General features: G+C 40.5%; 1 protein-coding gene across 1 annotated transcript; it reads right to left on the reverse strand.

Moving 5' to 3' along the window:
• Positions 1–5492: 5492 nt before the first annotated feature.
• LOC118243428 (calcium-activated chloride channel regulator 2-like) lies at positions 5493–18467 on the reverse strand. The gene is given in 14 exon segments (XM_035537453.2): positions 5493–5944; positions 6565–6801; positions 7383–7550; positions 8645–8915; positions 9627–9851; positions 10642–10748; positions 11583–11760; positions 12754–12981; positions 13648–13875; positions 14151–14319; positions 15230–15338; positions 15930–16080; positions 17768–17905; positions 18309–18467. Coding segments are annotated over 14 exon segments (2820 nt in total).
• Between the last annotated feature and the right edge of the window lie 4246 nt (positions 18468–22713).

The raw sequence follows: 22713 nt of genomic DNA on the forward strand, positions 1-22713 counted from the left end.
CCCTCTGCCTTTTATAAGAATATTATTTCTTCTTGGTGATATTGTAAGAGTCCTTAATAGCCAGGAGAGTAAACTGCTGTTGAAATTCTTATACAATTCTTTAAAATCACTGTGCAGAAATTATCCAAGCACATGCATTTAAAAATACTTCTGCCAGAAAATTTATTTCCATCTGTTTTACTAGTGGATCAACAAATAATTTCTGATTGTCACAGTATGAAATGACATCATACCACATTTTCCCAAACATTGGATAGAGTAATTAGCTAATATTTGCTGTCCTTTGTAGTTTTTAAACCAGTAATGCTTTTATCGTATATGTTAACTGCCTTATACTAGCATAAGCTTTTTCTTGCTGTTTCTGATACTCTTGTTTTTGCCACTACCTTCACTTCACCTCTGATCTGAGGAGGCACTTACGCAAAACCAAAATTGTATTCTGTTTGCTTTTAGTAGTCACTGAAGCCTTAGGAACAGTAACGTCCAACTCCTTTTTACACCCCCCCTCCACAATAATGGAGAAAAGCAAAACTTATTGACTTTTACAGTATCAAGGAGTTATGACACAGGGAAGTCAACAGTTAATATGTCAAGGGGCTTAAGTGTGTGTGTTTGGCCATGTCATGCAGTCAGAACTGGAAATCGTGCATGACTCAGTCTTTGACAGCTTTTTGTCTTAGATTTACTGTGATCTTTGTGTTTAGTTTGACCCATGGATTTACTGTACCGGGCTGCAATATTTTCTTAATTAATTAAGTCATTTCCTTTAATATTACTGCAATAACAGAGGAGTTGAAAATTCTTTTACAGGACACCTGCTTAGTTCTACTATGTGCAGCTCCAAAGGCCAATAGACTTGTCCAGTATGAAACGCAAGACAGTACAATGGCATTACAAAGTTACTCTGATATTGAAGGTGTTTGTATAACAAGGAGCACCCTAGCAGTAGAATCCAGTTTCGGTCTCCTCATCCCTTTCTCCTGCCTGGGCTGGGTTTTTCCAGTTAAAAAATATTTTGGCTGAAATGGTGTAAGAAAGGTTTTCCCTTTTCCTGGTAAACTGAGAGGGAGCTGGAAAATTCCAGCAGTCTTGAAGAGAAAAGGCTGAGAAGGAAATATTGTTGGTTATGTGGAAATACGGACATTGGTTTATTGCAAGCACTGTAAACATTGGTACAATTCCTTTTGGTAGATAAGGCAAAAGTTTAAAAGCAATAGCAAAACACAGAGAAGCTTGAAAGCAAAGTGCTGGTGAGATGAGGAAGATTTGGCAAGACCCAGGTCTCCTGTCACACCTGCCCATTTGGTCTCCAGCAGAGCTCCTTCTACTATGATCATCCATGCAGGTCTAAGCAAAATAAACTTAATCATGTAAAAGTCTCATTTCCCACTTGAGAAGGGATGTGGCTGTCTAGAGCTATGCCTAATCAAGCTAGAATATTTTCTATACCTTCAAGAGGGCCACGCTTTATTGAATAAATTATTTAGCCTTCCAGCTTTCACTATTGGCCTGTGATCAGTTGCCCATTTTAGTTACTCCAGCAGAAAGCAAACAGTATTAATCTGAACTTTTCTGAAGGAAGATTTCTGTCATTTTTCCAATGGAAAATTTATATTTCTCTAGTTCAGATGAGATAAAAATTGTGTAACTTTTCTTTAACATCCTACTACGAACATAGAAAGAGTATTGTCATGCTAGAGGACAGGAAGTAAAATGAAGAGCCACACCTTGGAAAAGGATCATTACACAATGTGAAGTCAAAAGGTAAATTCTTTTTTGGCTGAAATGATATGACACTTCCCTGTAAGGCAGGATACTACAGCAGTCATTCTTTTGCAGACTTCCTTTTGTACTCTCATTACTTTTTATGAGTGCTTTTTATATATTTACTTAATTGCTGTCTTTTTTACATCTTTCTTTTATCAAAATCCTAAATGCACCAACAGACTCTAACCTGCCTATAATCACCTTTATCTGTAGCCTTCCCACAGCTACCCCCAGCCTTCACCCACCCCAGCCTTTAACTGCCAGACTGCAAAGATCAAGTCTGATTTGGTGCACCTATGAAATCTTGGATCAGATTCTTGGGAAAACAGCCAAATTATTCTACCTGCTCCCTTCCCATCTCTTCCTAACTTTCCATATTTTTTTTAATGACTTGTCTAACTGACTTTACTCGGGATATATTTCTAGAGATTTGAAATATCAGGTTGCCCCAAATTGCTTCCTAAACTTAACTGTCTAGTTGAACTGGTTTACTTCCTGAAGAAAATTGTTCCTGTAACATTCAGTTGTAAACACCTTCAGCTCTTTCATTGAGTCCAAGCCAAGTAAACAAGAAATGGTAGAAAAGGTATAGATTGAACACAGTTGGAAATGCCATGGGCTGTGGTATGTCCAGTCATGTGCCTTTTTATAACCTGTACGGTATTTGGGAGCACTGACATAAATGAGTGGGCAGTATCTCCAGTCTTAAATTGAAAGACAGCTTCCTGAAGCCTTTACAGGGAAACCCAGTTTTGCTGTTGTTTCCTTTCATTTCTTCAGAACAGCAGTCATCGTTGCACTGCAGGAACAATCCTCAAAGGAAGACAGAATCTTCAAATGCTTTTTCACTTGCTTACTCCTCTACATTCTGCCAAATACCAAAAAAGATCAATGCAAGATGACATGACTATAGTCTTGCATTGTTTTGATTATTGATCATCAAGCAATATCTTCTGAAAGATTCTGACAGGAAACCACACACTTGCTTAGAAGCAGGACATGGTGGAGAAATACTGTCCTGTAGCTTCTTACAACTACCTTCACACCTTGGACCTGCCACTCCATTAGCAGTTCTATTCTGCTATCACCTGCAGAACAATAGACCTGATATCTGACATGAAAAAAAGCATTTCAGCTTTAGAATTTTCTTTCATCATGGAGTAAGCAGTTAACATTTACTGTCATTGCTCCATCGTCAAAACAGTCCTATTGCAATATAGTAAATGGAGCCAGCCATTTTCTGGCTAAATGAAGCCAAAGAATTCTTTCTTTCTGTTATTCTGGTTTCCTTATGCCTTGCTTTCTGTTCCTGCTTGGATGGTTTTTTTGTTGTTGGTGGTGATGTTTTCATTTGTTTCTTTCTGTTTGCCCATTTGATTTTAACCATTACAAACCTTAAGCTTATTTTATCTCTGTCTCTTAACTTGATGCAATGGAAAAGATAATTTCTTCTCTTCCTATTTCTTTTTTTTTTTTTTCCTGGTGATGCACCTCTCTCCTTCTTCCCTGGTTCAGCAGTGAGAATGTGAAATGGTCTCAAAGGGCAGAAGGCAAAATCACCTAGATCTGTAACATTTCAGCCTCTTTTGAGGGTGGGGTTTCACAAAGGAATGTAGGCCAAAGTAACACTGGACTGTGTGCCATACCTTGTGCTGTAAACACAAAAGAGTTTCCAGCCAAATCAGGGAGGTGATCTGGTTTACCAAGGTTACTTGGTGGCAGCTGAAGGAAGGTGGTGGCTGAGCAGTTACAGGCAAGGGAGCAGGGCCTGTCCTGGCTGCAGCACCAACTTCTTCCAGACCAGGTCCCCACTGAAATGCCCAGGTCATCCCTTCTCCTCCTGCTCCTTTTTCCATCTTACCTATTCCCAATCCTAAATTCATTGAATAATGCAGTTTTATTTCTTTCACCTCCTACATTAGCATAGGAACTCTTTAAGCCTCCAGATACATGGGGTATCTGGACTCAGCTAAAAGTAAAAATCCACCATTTCCCTAATTTGCCACTCCATAAGGATCAGGAGCAGGCAAGAGGGCTACCTAGCTCCAGTGGCTTCATGCCTATTCCCTTTACACCATCCTGTCTCTTTCACAGAGGGAGACCTCACTGGGAGAAGTCACTGAGAGAGAACTCAGAGTTCTCAGAAGAGCCCTCAGTTTTTCACTCTGGAAAGATTGTGACAAGGGTCCTTCCTGTCCCCAAACTCCTTTCCCTGCCCTTCCTTTTCCTTTGCGCTTTTGCTCTTTCCAATCTGCATTACTGCTGAGGAGCTAAAGCACCAAACAGCAATCTCGCTGCTGCCATAGGCTGCTTCTCAGCAGAGCCCATTTATTTCCACCTGCAGCTGCTACAAAATTGGCTGCTCCTGGGGTGCAGCAGCAGCAGCAGCTGTCACCTCACAGAGGTGCAATAAGGAGATGGTGGTGATGACATGTAAATGTCAAATTTTAGCAATGTGACAATCTCCCGAATCTCTCCTGAAATGCTGTGTACACTTTTGTATTCTTTGAGGAAAAGATCATTTTAGCAATACAGAATCTGGCTGACTTTATTGTATTTAATTCAGTATCCAATTCATTTCAAGGAAACAATGCAAATTTGACTTTACATAGAGGAGACATTCTAGAAGTTTCCTCAATTCTTTTTCTTCCAGGTAGTGAAGAACAAATTGACCCAGACTCCAGCCATAAAATATTGCACTGCCTTATCTTTATACATGGTTTTACAGCAAGATAATCATTACATTTGAGATTTCATGTTACAGGAAACAAATGTAACCCCACACATTGCATGCACAATACACACACTCATATATATTCATACGCACAGATGTAGTTAAAAATAAAAGAAAAATTTTAATGTGTTTATAGGATCAAAAGAGATCCTTGAAGGACATAGTAAACTCAAAGCAATCCCAAGCGTTGATAATCAGCACTTTTCAGCCTTCTGAACCCTGGCCGAGCAGCATCAACAGGGCTAATCCAATTCTAATGCAACTGTTTCCTTTAGTAGCAGCTAACAACCAAGAGATTCAGCTCTGTGGTTTAAGGATACAAGTGATGAGTAGAAGAAACATACTGGAAACACTTGTACACTGGCACAGTTTCCCTCCAAACACCCTTAATGTGACACTTCAGACTTGAAAGCAGAGAGTGTGCCCGATAGGCTTTGTGTGTACCTCTTGTGCTCCTTCCCTTGTCTGCTCTGGTTTGCAGTAAACACTATTTTGCCTTCTGTAGGGTCAGGACAAAGGTTATTTCTGCCTCAACAGAGAAGTTTCTCAACTAAGCGCCCTCAGCCTCCGATCTTCTTCCTGTGGAATTCCCCACCACACCTGGAAGCTGAATGGCACATGTGCTTACATAAATGTAAATGAGAACTGCAGGAACTCATACTGCTTTGTTTTGCTTTTCTTGTTTTCTGTTTTTAAATAAGGCACACTGTCTTCAGTATCTCTCTCAATTTAATTACAACGTTTTCACCACACAATAAGAATAGACTAGGACATTGCACAGCACACATGTAAGTTCATAGACAGATATTGCATCTCTGTGGTACAAGCTATCAGCATACGACTTGTTTTACTGTAACCAAGCCTTCTGTTATCAAATTCATAGACAGCATGATATGGCTAACAAATCACTTCAATATCTGGAATGTGATTACTTATTTATTCTGTTTATTGTAGGATATTTACTTTTCCAAGTCAAAGCAGTTAAATATTTTTAAATATCTGGAGCTCTAACAAGCTCTGACACCTTATGTTAAAGCAACTTAGCTGCATTTTCTGAAAGTGTCTTTTTCTTCTTTTTCTTTACTAAGCAAAGGGTTGTGCTTACTGTAAGACACGCTACTGTTAGTAATCCAAAGACTAGCAACAATATTGTTGAAAAACTAAACTCCATGTTAGAAGTGGGATACACCATTGGGGGAACAAACTTTACTGCTTGTGCAATATTAGACAGCTCAGAGTGAAGAAAAACGTCATCAACGGCACGCATCGCAACGTAAGTTATGGTTATGTTTCCTGTTGTAAAAGCTTCTGGTTTAAATGCAAATATTTCTTTGCAGCCAGCACGCTGAGGTGATAGAGTGGAAGTATTCACTAAAGCGGTGTTATAGAATCTGTCCCTTAGTTCCAGAGGACTCTCACTTATTCTGATTTCATAACTTGCAGCTGAAAATACAAATATTAAAAGATATTGTCACCTGTGCGTTAGCTATCATTCAAACTTCTGATCTCTTTCCAAATACTCTCTTTTCAAAACACTTCCAAAAGTCAGTTCAGCACCATAAAAAATTAATGCAGCATGACGGATAGATCTGCGAAAACTTGTTACCTAAACTAAGCGCTTGAATGATTCAATTTCTCACAGCACAGCATTGAAATAAAGAAGTGATGGTGGTCATCATGAGCCCACACTGAAGTCTGTCAGTATTTCTGACTTCACCAACTTTGACATAACAGTAAGTGAAGTAAAATTCCTACTTGACCAAATCTGATGTTTATTTACACTTTTTCTTTACGTGTACAGAGTAATGTCTACCTTCCATGAGTAGCAGAAAACTACAACTTAGTAAAAGTAAGCCTTCCATCAAAATCACCAGCACTGATTTTGAAACTCTCAGAAAGCTTATCGTCTAATTCCATTTAAAATCTTTGCAAGAGCAGAGCACGAATAAAGCCCTAGAACCACCATAGTTTATAAGAAAATTCCCACTAGTGTCAGTGAGAGTAAACTCCATTACAGATCTTTCACTTTGGGTAGGAAGCAGAATGGCAAGCTACAAACATACCTTGGCCTTTGTCAAAATCATTTCCTGGTGCGGTCCATGATAGAATGACCTTATCATCTTCTATTCTGGCCACAAGGTCAATAATTTTACACGGTGGAAACACATCAGCATGAGGTCCCATCGGAACTGCAGATATTATGAAGGATCCTCCCACAGCTGTTCTACGGAAACCTCCTCTTCTGACTTGGATATCACTTTTAATAACTGGGGGTCTTGATGGGTTCATCTTGAGTTTACCTACAGCATTAAAAATGCTCATCAGTCTTAACTTCTTGCATATTATTGTACTCTGCAAGTAACCTGAATGTCACCTCATTTATACTGTTTTAAATCTGAAAAATCTATAAGCCTCAATTATGTACAATCATTTCTAGTGCAGTAACTGTTTCTTTACAGTTTCAAGAGTGCTAATTACTAAGAAAGCTAATATGAAATTGCAGTAACTGTTGCTTGTTATAAAATAATTACAGGAGAGTTTAATATCCTAATACTGTAACAGTTCTTAATTTAGGATGACTGAATATAACTAATAATGGTCATTATTATTTAATAAACCTATGGTTAGTCTTTTCACTAACAAAACACAAATCCTGTCTATCTGTACTACATAGGTACTGCCCCATTATAGTTGTTTGAGGTATATTTTCAATATTCTGGGGTATACAGACTCTTTTTGTGTTAATGCCATCATAACTGAACATCTCCTAGCTGGGCTGTTGTTGTTCTAATGCCTACTCCTAGTATTTGTGAAGGGATGTGATGTATTCAGGTGCTGGAATAGATAGCTATATCATTTTCTCTGCATTGCTTTACCTTACCATTTTCTACGTAACCTGGTATATACATGGCATGACTCCACAGCATTGCAGTTTGTGGCACAATAGTCCTGTTAGCTTGGACATGAGCTTTCAGGCTGTATCTGCCATTGCCAGGGAAAGAAAACAAGTACTTGGAATATATGCCATCATTCTTAACAATGTCAGAACCTAAACAGAAAAATGACATAAATTAACATGAAACGAAAATGGATGTGCTTATTTACGCTTTCTAGATTCACATACAGAAACTAGAATGTAAGAATAATAGGTAAATTCTCCTCTGATATGAGACCTGTGCAGATCCTCTGCATTTGGTTGTATGTTAAAACTTCAAGAAGACAATGATCTGAAGTTAAGATACCTCTTTGTATGGCATGTTAACTGAAGAAAAAGCTAACTTAGGAAAATCATCTATTATTTCACAAGTTGTTACACTTGGGCCCCTGAGCTGGGATCTGGGAAACCACCTGGGAATTCAGGGGAAATGGGGTGGCTGGACCTTCACCTCCAAAGTGCTCGGTGTACATTCCTGAAATGCACTTCTCATTCATGGACTTACTCCTATGGTGGCACAAACCAGAGAGTATTCGTTACTACTTCTGATCGTTTTCAGTTGTGAAATTTAATATAGAAAAAACACTTTGGTAACTTTTGGAGCTACTTCAATAAAGTGATTTCATAACTACCTACTCTGTATAAAATCCTTTCTACCAATATGATAGACTGCATGTAAGACTGTTGCCTTGCAGCATGCTGAAGTAACCAGAATAATTTCTGCAAAGCAAATGCATGAGTTAAAATATTACTAAATCCAAACTCCTTTGGGTATTTACACCTTTGCTTGACAACTGTAAGAGGGAGTAAAGCATAGGGCCTGCAATTTCTGCCTGTAAGTGGTCATACTTGACTCTGCTAACAGCTTCTTAAGTTACTGAGCTTTAAAGACCTCATCTTCCAATGTGATGAACATCATTCATTTTGATCAGCTTGAATGACAACTGGTAGCTTATGCACACAGTGCAATTCTGATTACTGGAACATGTCTGTGTATTTAATTTATGCACATAAATCCTTTTCTGAATCAAAGTGTATCAAGAAACGCCACCAACTGTTTGTTGCACTCTTGTGTGTTACCACAGAACCTTGGAAACTCGGTCTCAATGCATTGTATCATACAGTATTCAGTGAAGGTAGCACTTAGGGGAGTCCTTTAATTTCATTTTCTAGATATTTTTGAATTTATATTCCTAGAGTCTTTTTACCTGCTCCATTGTCCAGAAGTTCCAAGGAAATGGGATCTCCATTCTCTGGACTGATGACAGCAGTCACGCTTGCTCCAAGAACAGGGGAAAAGCCATGACTAACCTGTACATAGACAACCATTGCACTGGGATAGTAATTTATATCTTTACTCATATGGGTTTTCACAGCCACAGGAGGTATAGTAGAATTTGCTGCTCGAGAAGTTACTGTCATTGTTAGAACTTGAGGAGCCAGGTGAACATTTGTCAGTGTGTATGTCCACTCTCCTGTCTGAAAAAACAACAACCAAATATTTTCAAATGAAATAACTCACTTTTGGATAATTTAATTTACACTTATTTAAATTCTGACAGCCTACTTAGACTAAGTAACATCCTTCAAGTAGCTTTGTTTCTGTCAGTGGGAACACTCATAAATGCAACTCAGAATGAAGAAGTGTTTTCCAGCTGTCCTCTGTCTTTTGCCAATTGTTTGGCAACTATTCCGTGTAAGACCACAAGCATCAGATTCGATTTAGTTTCTTAGCTTCTGTGGACTAATTAAGAAATTAAGGATTAATTTTTATGGGGAAAAAAAAAGTTTTCAGAATTTTAATGATGGGAAGACGTTTCTACAAACAATGCAGTAATTTTAAATGAATTATGAAGTTAAAAAGAAAAACCACACACTTGTAATGCTAGAATAGTAACAAGACGGAAGATTCGTCTACTGGCTACTGATAGTACTCAGAAACTTGCAATTAAGATGTAAACCAAGTGTGAAGTAATAAAAAAAAACAAACACCTTCAGATAGTGCTCTTGAACACAGAAGATGTTTCTGTTTGGCACACAACAGCAGTCATACTAACATAGTGTAGCAGAGCCATTCTATCTCATGTTATTAAATGATTTTTCTTAACATAACTTTATTAGAATTGAAGCAATGCAGAGTCAGGATGTTCCTCCCATTGCTAAAAGGCAAAAAAAGACGATAAGTTGTACCTCTGCAGTTCCTGGAATCTGGAGACGTGCTACATGGAAAACTGAATCAAAGACAAAGTCCTTGCTGGTGTAGCTTTTCCCATTGGGATCAACCAGATTGATCTCAGGTGGTTCAGCAGCTTGCCAGGTGGCTACAAAGCAGGTTTCTCTTCCCACGGTGCTATCAATAGTCACTGCCCTCCTGAGTTGCTTGTACCCTCCAATACTTTCACTAGCACTTTCGACCTATCAAAAACAAAATTATTCTGTCAGTTTTGAAAATCATGTGTTCTGACAAAGAAGGACTTATTCTACCACTTTAAATATCAGACCTGATAGACTTGAAAAGAAATGAAAACACACACCAATATTAATCTGTTATAATAAATGGGGACTTTATTCTCCCCTTCAAATACAAAACGGCAGAATTTAGTGACAGTTCCATGGAATCACAGAAATGACAGAAAAATTAGGCCCAGTGGCCTTCTTTTCATGTTACATTTCTGCTGGGTGGAATTCCAGAAACATATAGCTATGTGGGATATTGCCACTTTCCCAGTTCAAAAGCAATACTGCTGTTACAGAACGTGACACTGAAGAAGACTGATTTATGAGTTTAAAGTTCCATCTACATGCTCTTCCATGAGGAAAAAAATAGCAATAAATAAAATTCCTGATGGAGACAAATCTTTGCCCTCATGACTTCCTTGGAGGATCAAATTATCAGATGACATTCCATACCTTGTGTGGGGTGACAATTACCTCTGTAAACTGCAGAGAAAAAGCTTGATATACTCTAGCGCACTGTAGAATCTGAGGGAACTTTCTACAGTTTTCCAGATTATACAAAAGGAGTTAAACAGAACTATATTGTCTCTCAACACTTTGCTCAACCTGCAAATAGAGGACTATACACCAGGATGGACAAGTGGTCACCTGAAAAGAGGAAGTAGGACACCTAGATAAATTTGCTACATTTTGATTTTATCTAAAAAAAATGGGAAGCAGAAATATTAACTGTGCTCATATGACAAACCTGAACAGATTGATTGAAAGTATCTCCAGTTCCAGACAAAATGCCAGTGAAAACATCCAGTAAGTCACTGAAGTCCAGTCTTTCAGGAACAAAATACTTCAGCCCTCCTGAAACAGCACAGTTGATTACAAATTTAGCTATTACATATTATACATGATACAATAACTACATCAGGTTCGCAAGATGTACCACAGGTCACAGAACTGTCAGGGAGGGAGGACAGCCACCTCCCTTAACCATGGCCTTTGACCATCTTCTTCATCAGAGTTTTCCCAGCAGCTTCAAAATGACTCTTGAATCGGAATGATAAAGGGAGTTTACTACTCTGAAATTACTTTATATGGAATAATTTTACATTGCTTTAAGAAAATATCCTGGTAATGTTGCAATAACAATACCACATTTTTAAACAAGTAGCACAACTTACCAAGCTGAAGACCTGTCAAGGCTACCTGCATGAATGAAGGCCATTTCCAACACAGACACTCAGGGACAGCTTTTTATAAGTGTCTATGTGCAAGAATAAAAGCTGTATTCTTCATCCAGTGTCTCTGGCAAAAGTAAGTTATTTAGGTGCTGAATTTTCACTGATGTTACTACACTATTACCTATTAAAATCTGGAACCTAGATTTTCTCTGCTTAGTCTAGTTGCCAGTACCATTGGCTTTCAATCTCTTTTTAGATCTGTGGCTCTGCTATCACCTTTGAGTGGAAGCAGGACTTCATAATGAGTCTTACTCCAAGTCACAGTAAGGCCACTTTTCTTTGGTGTTTTCTGAGAAAGAAATTGTGTCTGAGACTTACTGCTTGAGATTGTTCCAAACAGAAATATATTGTCAGGTTCCCAGTTTCACATAAATTTACACATATGCCAGCTTTACTAGACATACCTGAGTTGAACACTTTCAAGACCAGAGTCATGGTTTGTTCCTATACTTACCTGTCTCTTTGGAGAAGTGTTCGATTTCCTTAGCAGCTGAGGACCCAACAGTAATGGTATGGATGATCAATCCACTGTTAATCATTTCAGAAAAACACCTGCTCGTACTATTGTCTTGTCCACCTGTTACCAATATAATTTCAGATCCATACAGATTTCCTTCTTTCTTCCTAATGACCTGATGGTAGAAGAACAAGCATTAGCAGAAGCTATAAATATCATATCATCTACACTGCAATTAATTTTGACACTATCTTTAAAGAAATTGTATCAGAATGAATATCATGAAAGTTTTATATCACAATAAGGTATAGAAATGAAAGGGACTAAAATAAGAATATGCTGCAAATGGGTACTTGACAAGTAGCCATGCAGTAAGCACCTCTTTTACTTTCCTTTCTTGAAGCACCTCTTTTACTTCCCTTCTCCTAGCAGAAGGCTGAGACTACAGGCTCCAGAATGCAGAAAGTCAATTAAACTCAGACAAGAAAAAACATCGCTGCTCCCAAATTTCTGCTTCATTTCTCTGACAAATTCAGAGAGGCGGTGACCCATCCTGGGGGCAGGATGAATACATTTCACATGAGGCATTTGCTGAACAGTTGCAGTACTCAGCAGGCAGAAGTAAACCAAAGCAGGAAAAAATTCTCCTTAATATACTGGGCTTAAAGATGCAATAATAAGAGCATGTTAATGAATTTATATTGCAAAACAAGACCAAAAGAAATGTGATTTTAGAGAAACAGAAGTTGAAGTTAACAAACAAAATCTTCTTTAAAGGATGCAGAAATGCTGAGTGTGCCAGCCTAGGTTTTAAGAATAATTTAGAAAGCAAAATATAAAAAAAGCAGAAGATAAAGCTTATATAGCTCATAAAATTTGTAATGGCTAAAATTGCAAAGTTTAAGAATATATAACATGATAGTTTTAAATGTATCATTAAGCCTATTGCAACAATCACATAACATTATTTTAAAAGAGTTTGGCTATTATGTTTTTAATTATTAGTAGATGATACATTGATAGGTTTACAGGAAAGCCACACAGGTTCTTTTCAAAAACTACATAATAATCAGTAGAAAACACTTGATGTAGCCTAGACACAGAAATCCTCATAACTGAAAAGAACAAACCGTCTACACCAAAGGTGTGAACAGAAGCGATGCTTCACCTCATGCGCCAGCTGCAGGCCTGCACAGACGTTTGCTCTGTCCGTCCCTGGAGCTGTAGGTAGGTATGAAGCAAGCTGTTTCCGTGCATCATCGCTGACTATCTGGAGCACATGAGTTTTGATCTCTCCTCTGTCACTGAATGTGACAATACCAACGTAAGAGTTTTCTTCCACAATTTGCAGCAAATACAGTTCTGCTGCTTGATGCAATCTATTGATCCAGCTACCCTACATATAAAAGAAGTTTAAAAACAAACAGACCTGTAAGCATGTGGAATAATAATGAATGCTGCAAATTATAAACTAATAGCTAAAAATTCTCGGCAGAAAACTTCACAAAGACAAGGAACATGAAATATTCCCTTTTGCAAGTTCCAACGTTAATTTAATTTAGAATACAAAATCCAAATATGCTATTCACTTTATTTCAATGAAGATCAGCCTTAAACTAATCAAATGCTTAGCCCACTCACTGTTGAGCACTGGTTGTCTTCAGACTTTCAGATCCCTCTCTTCTGGAATTTTTTTTGTTCCTTCATCTTTTTTCCCTACCCTTCCAGCTCACGTCCATCTTTCTCATGTTCCAGGCTACCCAGCCTAAATACTTAAGACTATAACATGCAGCGTCCTTTATTTATCTCAAAACCTCATCACTGACAGTCAACTGGCCAGTAACCAGCATCACCGTCCCGGCCTCATTCATGTTGATTTTGACTCCTCTGCCTCAAAAGAAAAGACAATCCCAAATTCTGTCACTGTCAAACTGATTCCTTGCGTCTGTAGCCAGATTTTTCCATCTCTGCATGGAGACTACTTTTAGATGAATACAGTTTCTGAAAACACAAGACAAAAAAAGTAAAATGTGCAATGTAATACATCTGATAAAGATTTTACCCCAGCTATAGTCTTGGAAACATCAAGAACTAAACAGATGACTCTGTCTCTCTTCTGCAGCAATGAGAAGGAGGGAGGAGTAACGAGGCTGCTGTTGGTCAATGGAGGATTATTTTCAAAATCTGTAGAGTTTTTAATTACTTCCCACGTGCTTCTGTAGTCACACATTCGATTCTGAAGATTGGGTGCTTCTCTGTTATGGTTATGCTCATTACAGAATTCAGCCACCTAAAATGAAAAACAAGTAGACAAAAATCAGAAGTAATCAACAACACAGTAACGAATAAATATAGCAATGGAAAACCATTAGTGCTGATTTTCTTGTATAGTTGAGACATCAGCTGACAGTAAACTTCGTTCCACATTATTAACAGTATGCGTTGCAGTTAATTTGCTTACATAAAAGTTGAAAAAAAAGTTAGCTTTTCTAAAAGGAGGATATATGAAGTTTTATAACAGTATGTTTCATTGAAGGAAATCTATTCTTATATGTTTGTACTTACAGATGATAAACTTTGCATATACATTATTGATGATACTGCAGTTTGATTTCTCTCAGGAATAAATGCACATCCTTCCTTAAAAAGCCCTGATAGCTTATTAATGACACAACTACCGTCAGTGCAGGAATTTTTTTCACAGACATAGATGCCAGTAAGATCAGAGGAACACCTAAGGATAAAACAGAATACATTTCCACTTAAAAATCCTACCTGAATATAGTGCTGACATTAATGATGTTTGCAGTATATTCTGCACACCTCCTGTATAAGTTATCACTGTGAAAAGATATATGTGATGCGACATGAAGAAAAATCTTTTTTTTTTTGTTTTACCTTTCCATCACATCATCCTCTTGAATAAGTAGAAATATTACAGCTACAGATGTAAAGTTTACAACTGCAGAAGTAATCTTATTCATCCAGCAGCCACCTCTTCCAAATGCTTCTGTATCCTAGAAAACGTCTGTAAATGGCTTGCTGATGTACCATAGGCACAGGCACCATCTCGGTGAGCTACCAGGTTAAATGTGCTATAATAAAACTTTGTTTCTCAGTGTCCCTTTGGCCGTATGGACAGCAAGGAAAAACAGGTAGAGTCAGGCATTCCTGCACTGGTGAGTGTGTGGGGTGAATATGTGCTGTAGCAAAGATGAAAAAAGTTGTTTGAAGAAGAGAGACTGAGAAGCTTAATCGGAAAGTCCAATATCTGCAATGTACCCGGAGAAGGGAGAGGTGGGAAGTGGCAGAAAAGCTTGAACAGACAAATAGCACGGGAAGAAGGATTTCTGTACAAGCACCAATTCGTCTCCAGGAGCAGAGCTTGGAAGTGGTTAAGTCTCCACTGTCAGTTCAGAAAAATATAATGCTCACCAACACTGCCAGTCCATCAATGACAGAAATGTGGAAAGATGAATGCAGAGAAAATCATGTGCTCTATTCATAACCAAGAAAAATATTTAATGATTGATAAAATAAGGGCTAAAAGAAATAGGAATGCCTCAAGAGTTCATAGAAAAAGATCAGGCAGCTTTCTGAAGTGCACCAGAAAGGGCTTGTAGAAGGAAAAAATGCTGAATTACCTTGTAACTTTAACCTGATTCTTCCCGGTGACATAGAAAGGTCTGTCAGTGTCATACTCATCAAACACCCCCCATCGAAGGTGGGCCCACTCATGCACAAAGGCTCTGCCTAGAGGGAGGACAGAAGGGCAGACGTTGTAACGGGAGTCAGCCACTGCCTGCAGAACTAATCAGCAACGCCACAGCAGGGACTTCCTGACCAGCACCTTTCCAGCAACAATCAGCCGTACACAGTTTTAATATCAAGCAATTTACATCTGTGCCTAAGTGTGACTAACTTCAAATAACATAATTTGAAAGTCTTAGATTTTACATCACTTAAAATTGGCTTCTTTTATCATCACTTGTTTGAGCTTGAATTCAGACTCTAGGAGTGTATGACAAAACAGCAATACTTTTTAATATACACTTACATGAGAGTAAAACATGCATCAAATTATAATTAAAAATTTGATGTTGGAAGTGGAACTAACCTCAACAAACCAGAACTTCATTTTCCATTAACCACACTAGTGTGGGATTAGGAACAAAGGCTATCTTTATGCAGTTAGCACAGATTTTGCACAGCAGCACATGCTACTGAGACATGTGCAGGAAACGTACAGGAAAGGGTGATGCAATGTAGTTTTCAGGATTCTTCTGTCTTTTGTTCAACACTGCTAAAGGCAAGTTGGAGAAGTAAATTCTTTAAGGAATTTACCCCGTGAGCCATAGATGTCCGTCAAATAATCATTTAGTAGGAAGTTAGGTGTGAAATGAATATATTTTCCCATTTTTCCACACGCTTCATGTTGTAGGGTGTATGGATCATCACCGTATTTCCAATAAGGATCTGCCACTATGACATCTGCCTGAAATTACACAAAAAGTAACTTGAGTAATGATAGAAGTATTCTGCTGTTGTACATGATCCAATGTAATACCACCCAGCCCATAACAGAGCTCCTACCTTCTGCCACAGCAGAACAGCAGATGCTTTTAGCAGACTAACAGCAGATTATGGACAGACTTCCCTGCAGCATAATGAAAGCCTGAAGTGGGAGACTACTGTATTTATTCCTTCATTAAAGCTTTTCACACATGAGACACATTTCTTAGAAAAAAATACTTCTGACTACAGTAATAAAATAGAGCCAAGCAAGCCCTTTCACCAGAAGCCCAGTGATCTTGAAAGGGGTGTTTCTTTTCTTGCACATAGCCATGCTTTTCCTTTCTGTACTGCTATTTCATGTATTAGCTTAAAATTCTTGGCAGGAAACATCACAGAGAGAAGGAACATAAAATACTCCTCTTTGCAAGTTCCAATGTTAATTTAATTTAGAATATAAAATCCAAATATGCTATTCAGTTTATTTCAATGATGATCAGCCTTAAACTAATCAAATTAAGGGACTGATCATCTTTAAAGTCAAAACAGACAGTTCTATGCACTTTTTTTGCTGAGGTCTCCTGTATCCACCTGCAGTATGCCTACAAATCTATAGCACATCTTTTACAGAGCTAGCTTCTTTTCATTTAAAAACAGCAAATGAGGAAGAATCCACATCTACATGTTTTTGCAGGTGTAAACACAAGGACAGGTCCAATTTCCAAGGGCCTTTCAAGTGGAAAGTCTTCTTTCTGACAACCAATACATTTTCATAAGGATTTGTTGATATTATTACACAACCTAGTGAGAAAATATATTGTAATATCTGCTGCAAATATCTCTTACTTGTGGAGCTGGTCATAAGTACCAGTGGCCATGCGTGTAGCTAAAACACAGATTAATGTGCATCCCATTTCCTGGATTCCAGCTACACAAAGTTTGGAATAAACGGAGAAAACTAACCATTATGAACTAGTCTCCGCTTCTTTTTCGACCTCTGTAGCAACAAGCTGACTTTGCTCTTTTGGATTTCCTTGGCTTTTGAGACGGACCTTCCCTAATAAGTCTGAAACTCCACCTAGACAAGTATTGCTGCTGTCATCAGCACAACTGCCAGCCAGGAGTTATTAGAGGGATGATAGGTTAAGAAAGCAAGAGGGGAAAAAAAAAAAAGCAAACCAAAACCACAACAAAGCAAAACACTGGAACTCACAAGCAAAAGTCCTTGACTTGTCATAAATGTGAAAACAAGTAGAGAAACAAAACTGAGTAACAACAAGGATATTCAGAGCAGACAGGATATTCAGACCAAGGGTATTCAGTCCAGTTGCAGGCCAGGTTTCCAATATAATTAAACAGCCTGCAAAGGACTGTGTTTATGGACTATGACAGATTTAACATGGAGCTTCTTGCAGTTCAGCACTCTCTTGTTTCTCATTTAAAACCAAAAGGATGGTACAGCTCTGTGTTGTTACTTTAACATGCTCATTACTTGTGGATTTACTACCGGTGGTTCCTAGATCATGATTTTGCCTGTTCTTAAGGGCATTCTCATGTGGATGGTTGTTCACATCACTTTTTAACAGTTAGCGTACATTTGGGTACACGAATAAATGTTTAAAAGATTTTTTTAGTGTGCTCTATTCCCTGCATCAGGTGTTGAGCCTTACCTTTTCATAGGTCTCGTGTTTTGGTTTCTCATAACTCTTGTCTTTCCATGTCGGAGGTATCAGAATCTTCACGCTCCTGAAATGGACCCTTCCTCTTGTAGCATTGAACAAATACGAAGAAGCCTCAGTGATCATGTCCTGGCAAATAAACAATGGAAAAAAACCAGGCTGACTGGATTAAGCAGTATGTTCGTTCTGCGATTGGTCCTGACTACGGCATTTGCCAGCAAACATTAAAGAAAAGAGCTCAGCGATCTGATCAAGTCAGCGCAACGATCCTATCATCCCATCGTCCCATTTCTGCAAGACCTCGCATTCAGGCATCTCAGGGCCGCTTTAGAAGCGCTCATTCACCGTCGAGGATGACATAAACGCTAGGGCTGCCTCTCTGGAGACCGGCAAAATGAGCCATCGAGGTTGGTGGCGGCTAAAGGGACGCGTCGGGACCGTTCCCCCCCGGGGCCGGGGGGCACCGGGCGGTGACCACCAGCACGGGACCAAGGCAGCCGCGGGCCTGTCGCCTCGGGGGCCGCCGCCTTACCTGCAGGCGGGCGAGGAGCCGGCCGTCCTCCGGCAGCCGGGGGTGCACGGCGGCCAGCAGCCCCTCGTAGCCACCGTCCCGCAGCACCGCCGCCGCCTCCCCCGCCGCCGCCAGCGCCAGCAGCAGCAGCGCGGGCCCCGCCGCGGCCCCGCCGTCCATGCCGGAGCCGCGGGCGTGGGAGGGCGAGGCGGGCGCCGGCCGGGCTCCCTCCTCCCCGGGCGGCTCTGCCCACGGAGGGCCCCCCTCTCCCGGGCTGGGCAGCAGGGCCCGGCGCCATCTCGGCTTCGCGGCGGTGGGGCTGGCCCGGGCTGTGCCCCAGGGGGGGCTGGCCTGGGCTGGGGCCCCGCGTTGGGAGCCCTCAGGGGTCAGCCGTGGGCACCGCTGAGTGCCCTAAGGGAGCCACTGCCCCGGGTCGGGGCCTGAGCAGGGGTTTTGGGATGACCAGCGGGGCCGGGGATGTCTGCTGCTACGTGGGGGGAATGGCTTGACAGGGGTGAAGTGTGACCTCCAGCCAGGCTCCAGCCTGGCTCCAGCTCATGGTTCCGACCCACCAGCTCGCTTTCCAACAGCTTCCTGTTTTCCCGCAGGCACTGCCCGTATCCACACCAACCACCTGCTCTACCCATGTGCAGCAGGGCCTCTGCCTCCACACACAGAACTTGCAGGGCTTTAGGATTTCCAGGACTACTTGTTCATGGTAAGAGAGAAGTTGGCCAGGTGAAGGCCTCTACAAACCTGTTTAAAACTGAAGATATACGTATGTCCGAGTGTGCCTCTTTGTCCTGGAAAGGAATTACTGTAACTAAACCATGTTTATACAAAATGCCTCTTGAAAATACAATGCTGTCCCAGCTGTTTCTGCCCTTCTGCCTGGAACACCACTGTAAGGTGTTCCCTTCTCTTTCTTTCACCCTAAAGGTCTCCATCCCATTTCCCAAGTCTTAAGCAGATTCCCGTAGGACCTGCCCTGGTTCTGGGACCTCACCCTGCTCCCCAGGCACTTTTCAGAATATGAAAGAGTCTGTAGCAATTTAGGAACTGGTGCAAGTAATTTCCCAGGAAATGCGTATGGGAGCAAACAGGGCTCATATACTCACTCCCTGGGTTGCACTGCACAGGGAGAAAGAGTAAACTGAGGGATGTGGATTTAAGGATTTGTTAGTAAAAGAGAAATAAATTAAAACTACTATTGCCTCCCGAGGCAATACAAAGTCTCCTGCAAGTAGCTGAGCTGTCTGTCTGAGCTGGATGTGACTCACATGGAAATGAGTGGCACCAGTACAGCTGGGTTTATGGGTATCAAAGAGGACTGGGAACTCTGATCCAGGCAGGTCAATGCATGCAGTAAGGGAAGTTCTGCATTGCTATAGCTGCTATATAACCTGCATGTAGGGTGAGAAGTTCCCAAACACCTCTCAGTCAAAACCTAACAAGATCAACACCAAATCAGTGACCTCCAAGTGAAGGACACCCAGACCTTCACATAAAATGTTGTTAAGGAGAAAGCGCTCCCTGTTACTGCCCTGTACCTTGGAACTTCCTTATATTTCTTTCATCTCTTCAGGTGCAGAAATGCTTGCTGCTGCTCTATGAGTAGTGAAGATGACCTACTGCTTCTGCCAAGTCTTCCATGTAAAGAGACAATGGTCCTTGACTGGGACCCTACAGCATCATAACCCCAACGGGTAGCTTGTCCTGATGCCGATGACCCCATGCACTGCCAAGGGAAGGACTTCCCTGCTGACCTGCTGGAGAAGCTGGCATGACACAGCAGGGAGTGGAGGATATTAACAAGCATGCGAGGGAAGCAGCAGAAACCACCACACCTATTTTACAGAAGAGAGCGGGAAGAAATGTTGTCATCTCTTCTGGACAAATACTGCTGTGTAAAACAGGAAGTGTCTAAAGACTGGCCTAGAGAAAGGAATGGCAAGTTCTTCCTTTTGGAGAGAAGGTGAGTCTTAGACCTTGTGTTGGATAAAAAGGGTGGGGAAGGAACGGTTTTATAATCAGGGCAGCAGCATATCAAGAGAAAAAAAAATCCACCCACTGATGGTGCAATGGAGGAATTATGCAGGATAACACCTTTGTTTTGTATTTTCTCTCCAGAAGTATTAGCAAAACCTTCCATTGGAATCAGAGAGCGCATGGCTATGCAGGTTACTCGATGAAAAGGTTATTTGATTACTGTTCATTGCCAATTTATGGTTGCTAATTTAGATTTGGGAACTATTACAGTCCTGTTTATTGATATGACCATGGAAACTTGAGTAATGTTTCCATACATTTTGCAATGTATCTTTGCAAATGACAGATTAGTCCTGGGCATGAACACACTGATTAATCCATGAAAACTGGGGAACTGAAAGCACATTTCTTTCTTCAGTAACTTCTTGATCTCCTGGATAAGCCTTGTTATTTGTATTGTTGTTTTTTTTTTCCCTCTTCCTGGTTCTCTCCCCACATTAAAATATTAGCAGATAGCCTAATTTATTTTTAAAGGTTGATAGCTCTTTCTCTGAAATATAAAGATGTAGCAGCACCAGCACAGCATTGCAAACACATTATATGCAGTTATAAAGCAGCCAATTCCATGACTAAGAAGTGAAAATAGAGACTTTTTGTGATAAGAAGCTATTGCCAAAATTTAACAATGAACAAAGAAAGGCTTTGGAGTCTTGAATTTCTGGCACAGAAACAAAAAGTTCTGTTATACCTTTAAAGCAGATAAAGTCATGAGCTGGGACACTCAGCGGAGTTTCTGTAGTATTTGAAGAAGCCTCTCTCTAGAATACCTCTTTTTACCTCTTTTATTAAGACTTTCAATTATGTGATAGCTGAATCGTGTGTTATATTTCCTTTAATTATTTTCCACTCTGTGGATTGTGCAACAGGGTCATCTAAATGGATTTTTGAGGACTGAAACTTGTACTTCTTTGGTTATGAGGTACATAGTCCGATGTCAAATATCATGGTAATTAGCCCTGACCTTAATATTTATTACATAAGCAATCACCTCATTTTTAGATAACTGCAACACTGTATTGCTTTAAACATAAAATTATCTTGGAAAGTTCTGAGAAGCTAAAATTACAAATTCTGTCTAAGCTGAATACGACACACCACGGCCAGAGCTAACAAACTGCTTTGCCAAAGCAAAGCTACAATGGAGGTGATTAATTCACAGTTCAAAGCTAAGGTTCCTGCAAAGAACAAAGCATTAGACTTCTACACATGCAAAGCCCCCACAACGCAGGTATAAACAGGCAGCCAATCCATAATGAATAATGGCGTGGTTTCATCTCTCCTAGCATTACAAAGGATGAAATTTAGCCTTTGATTTTTTTATTTATGTGTATACGAAACTTTTTGTAGCTGTTCAGAAGAAGTAAATGCTTAAGACCCATTTGCTCTCGCTTCCCTCAGGCGGCTCAGGCGCCCGCCCGGGGCAGGCCGCGCCGCCCGTTGCCGCGGCAACGGCCCCAAGCGGGCCGCGGCGGCGCTGAGGGGGCTGAGGGAGCCGGGGGGAACGCGCAGCCCGCCGGGTGGAGCGGGGGGCGCTGAGCCCTGAGGGGCAGCAGCCGCGGGCACCCCGGTGCTGGGTGAGGGGAGCGGGGCCGGGGACACGGTGGAGGGGCCCGGGGGCTGCGGGTGCCGAGATTTCTCATGCGTTAATTGCGTTACATCTCTGGTGAGAGTGCTTTTTCCTTGCAGTGCAGGAGGTATTTACACGGTATTTTCTAGTGGGACTGACCACGGATACCCAGACAAATTCAGCTACTGACGGATGAACACTGGCAGCAGGTGTCAGGACGCCCAGACTTGCTCCCCAGCACTCCAACATGTCATCATCACCTCAGGCAGCCTCTGCTCTACCTGCACCTACCTGCACTGCGCCTTTCTTGGACTCTGAGTTTCAGGAAAAGTTTTTTCTTGCTGATGTTAACGAGGCAAGTTCATTCTGTTCCTGTTAAGCTTGATTTTTCTTTTTTTCTTTTATATTTGCTTTGTTAGCAAACCTCAAAACTTTTAAAAAAGCTCTGTACCAAGCTCCAGGTGGAAGTAGGTGATATTTCAGAAAATGGGTGAGAGTGGGGAACACAAAACTGGCTCACTGGAAAAATCTTATTTGTTCTTTTCTGCAAGCATAGATGAGCTAGGATAAAATAAATTCTGTGATTAATCATCCAAGATGCTGTTTTCACTGGAAGCAATTAAATTCAACAACTTGGTTTTGGTTATATAACTTAGAAAAAGATAGAGACCTGGATTATGTTACACAGATGGAGCTCTGCCAGCAAATGTAAGCACGTAATAAAACAAGAAATGTAAGTATGTATTTTTTAAAAAATAAAGTTTAACTATTGGAATATAGTTACTTGCTTTACAGCAAGAGCTGGAAGCA

This window comes from Cygnus atratus, chromosome 8 (assembly GCF_013377495.2).
Source record: "Cygnus atratus isolate AKBS03 ecotype Queensland, Australia chromosome 8, CAtr_DNAZoo_HiC_assembly, whole genome shotgun sequence".
Classification (NCBI taxonomy): Eukaryota; Metazoa; Chordata; class Aves; order Anseriformes; family Anatidae; genus Cygnus; species Cygnus atratus.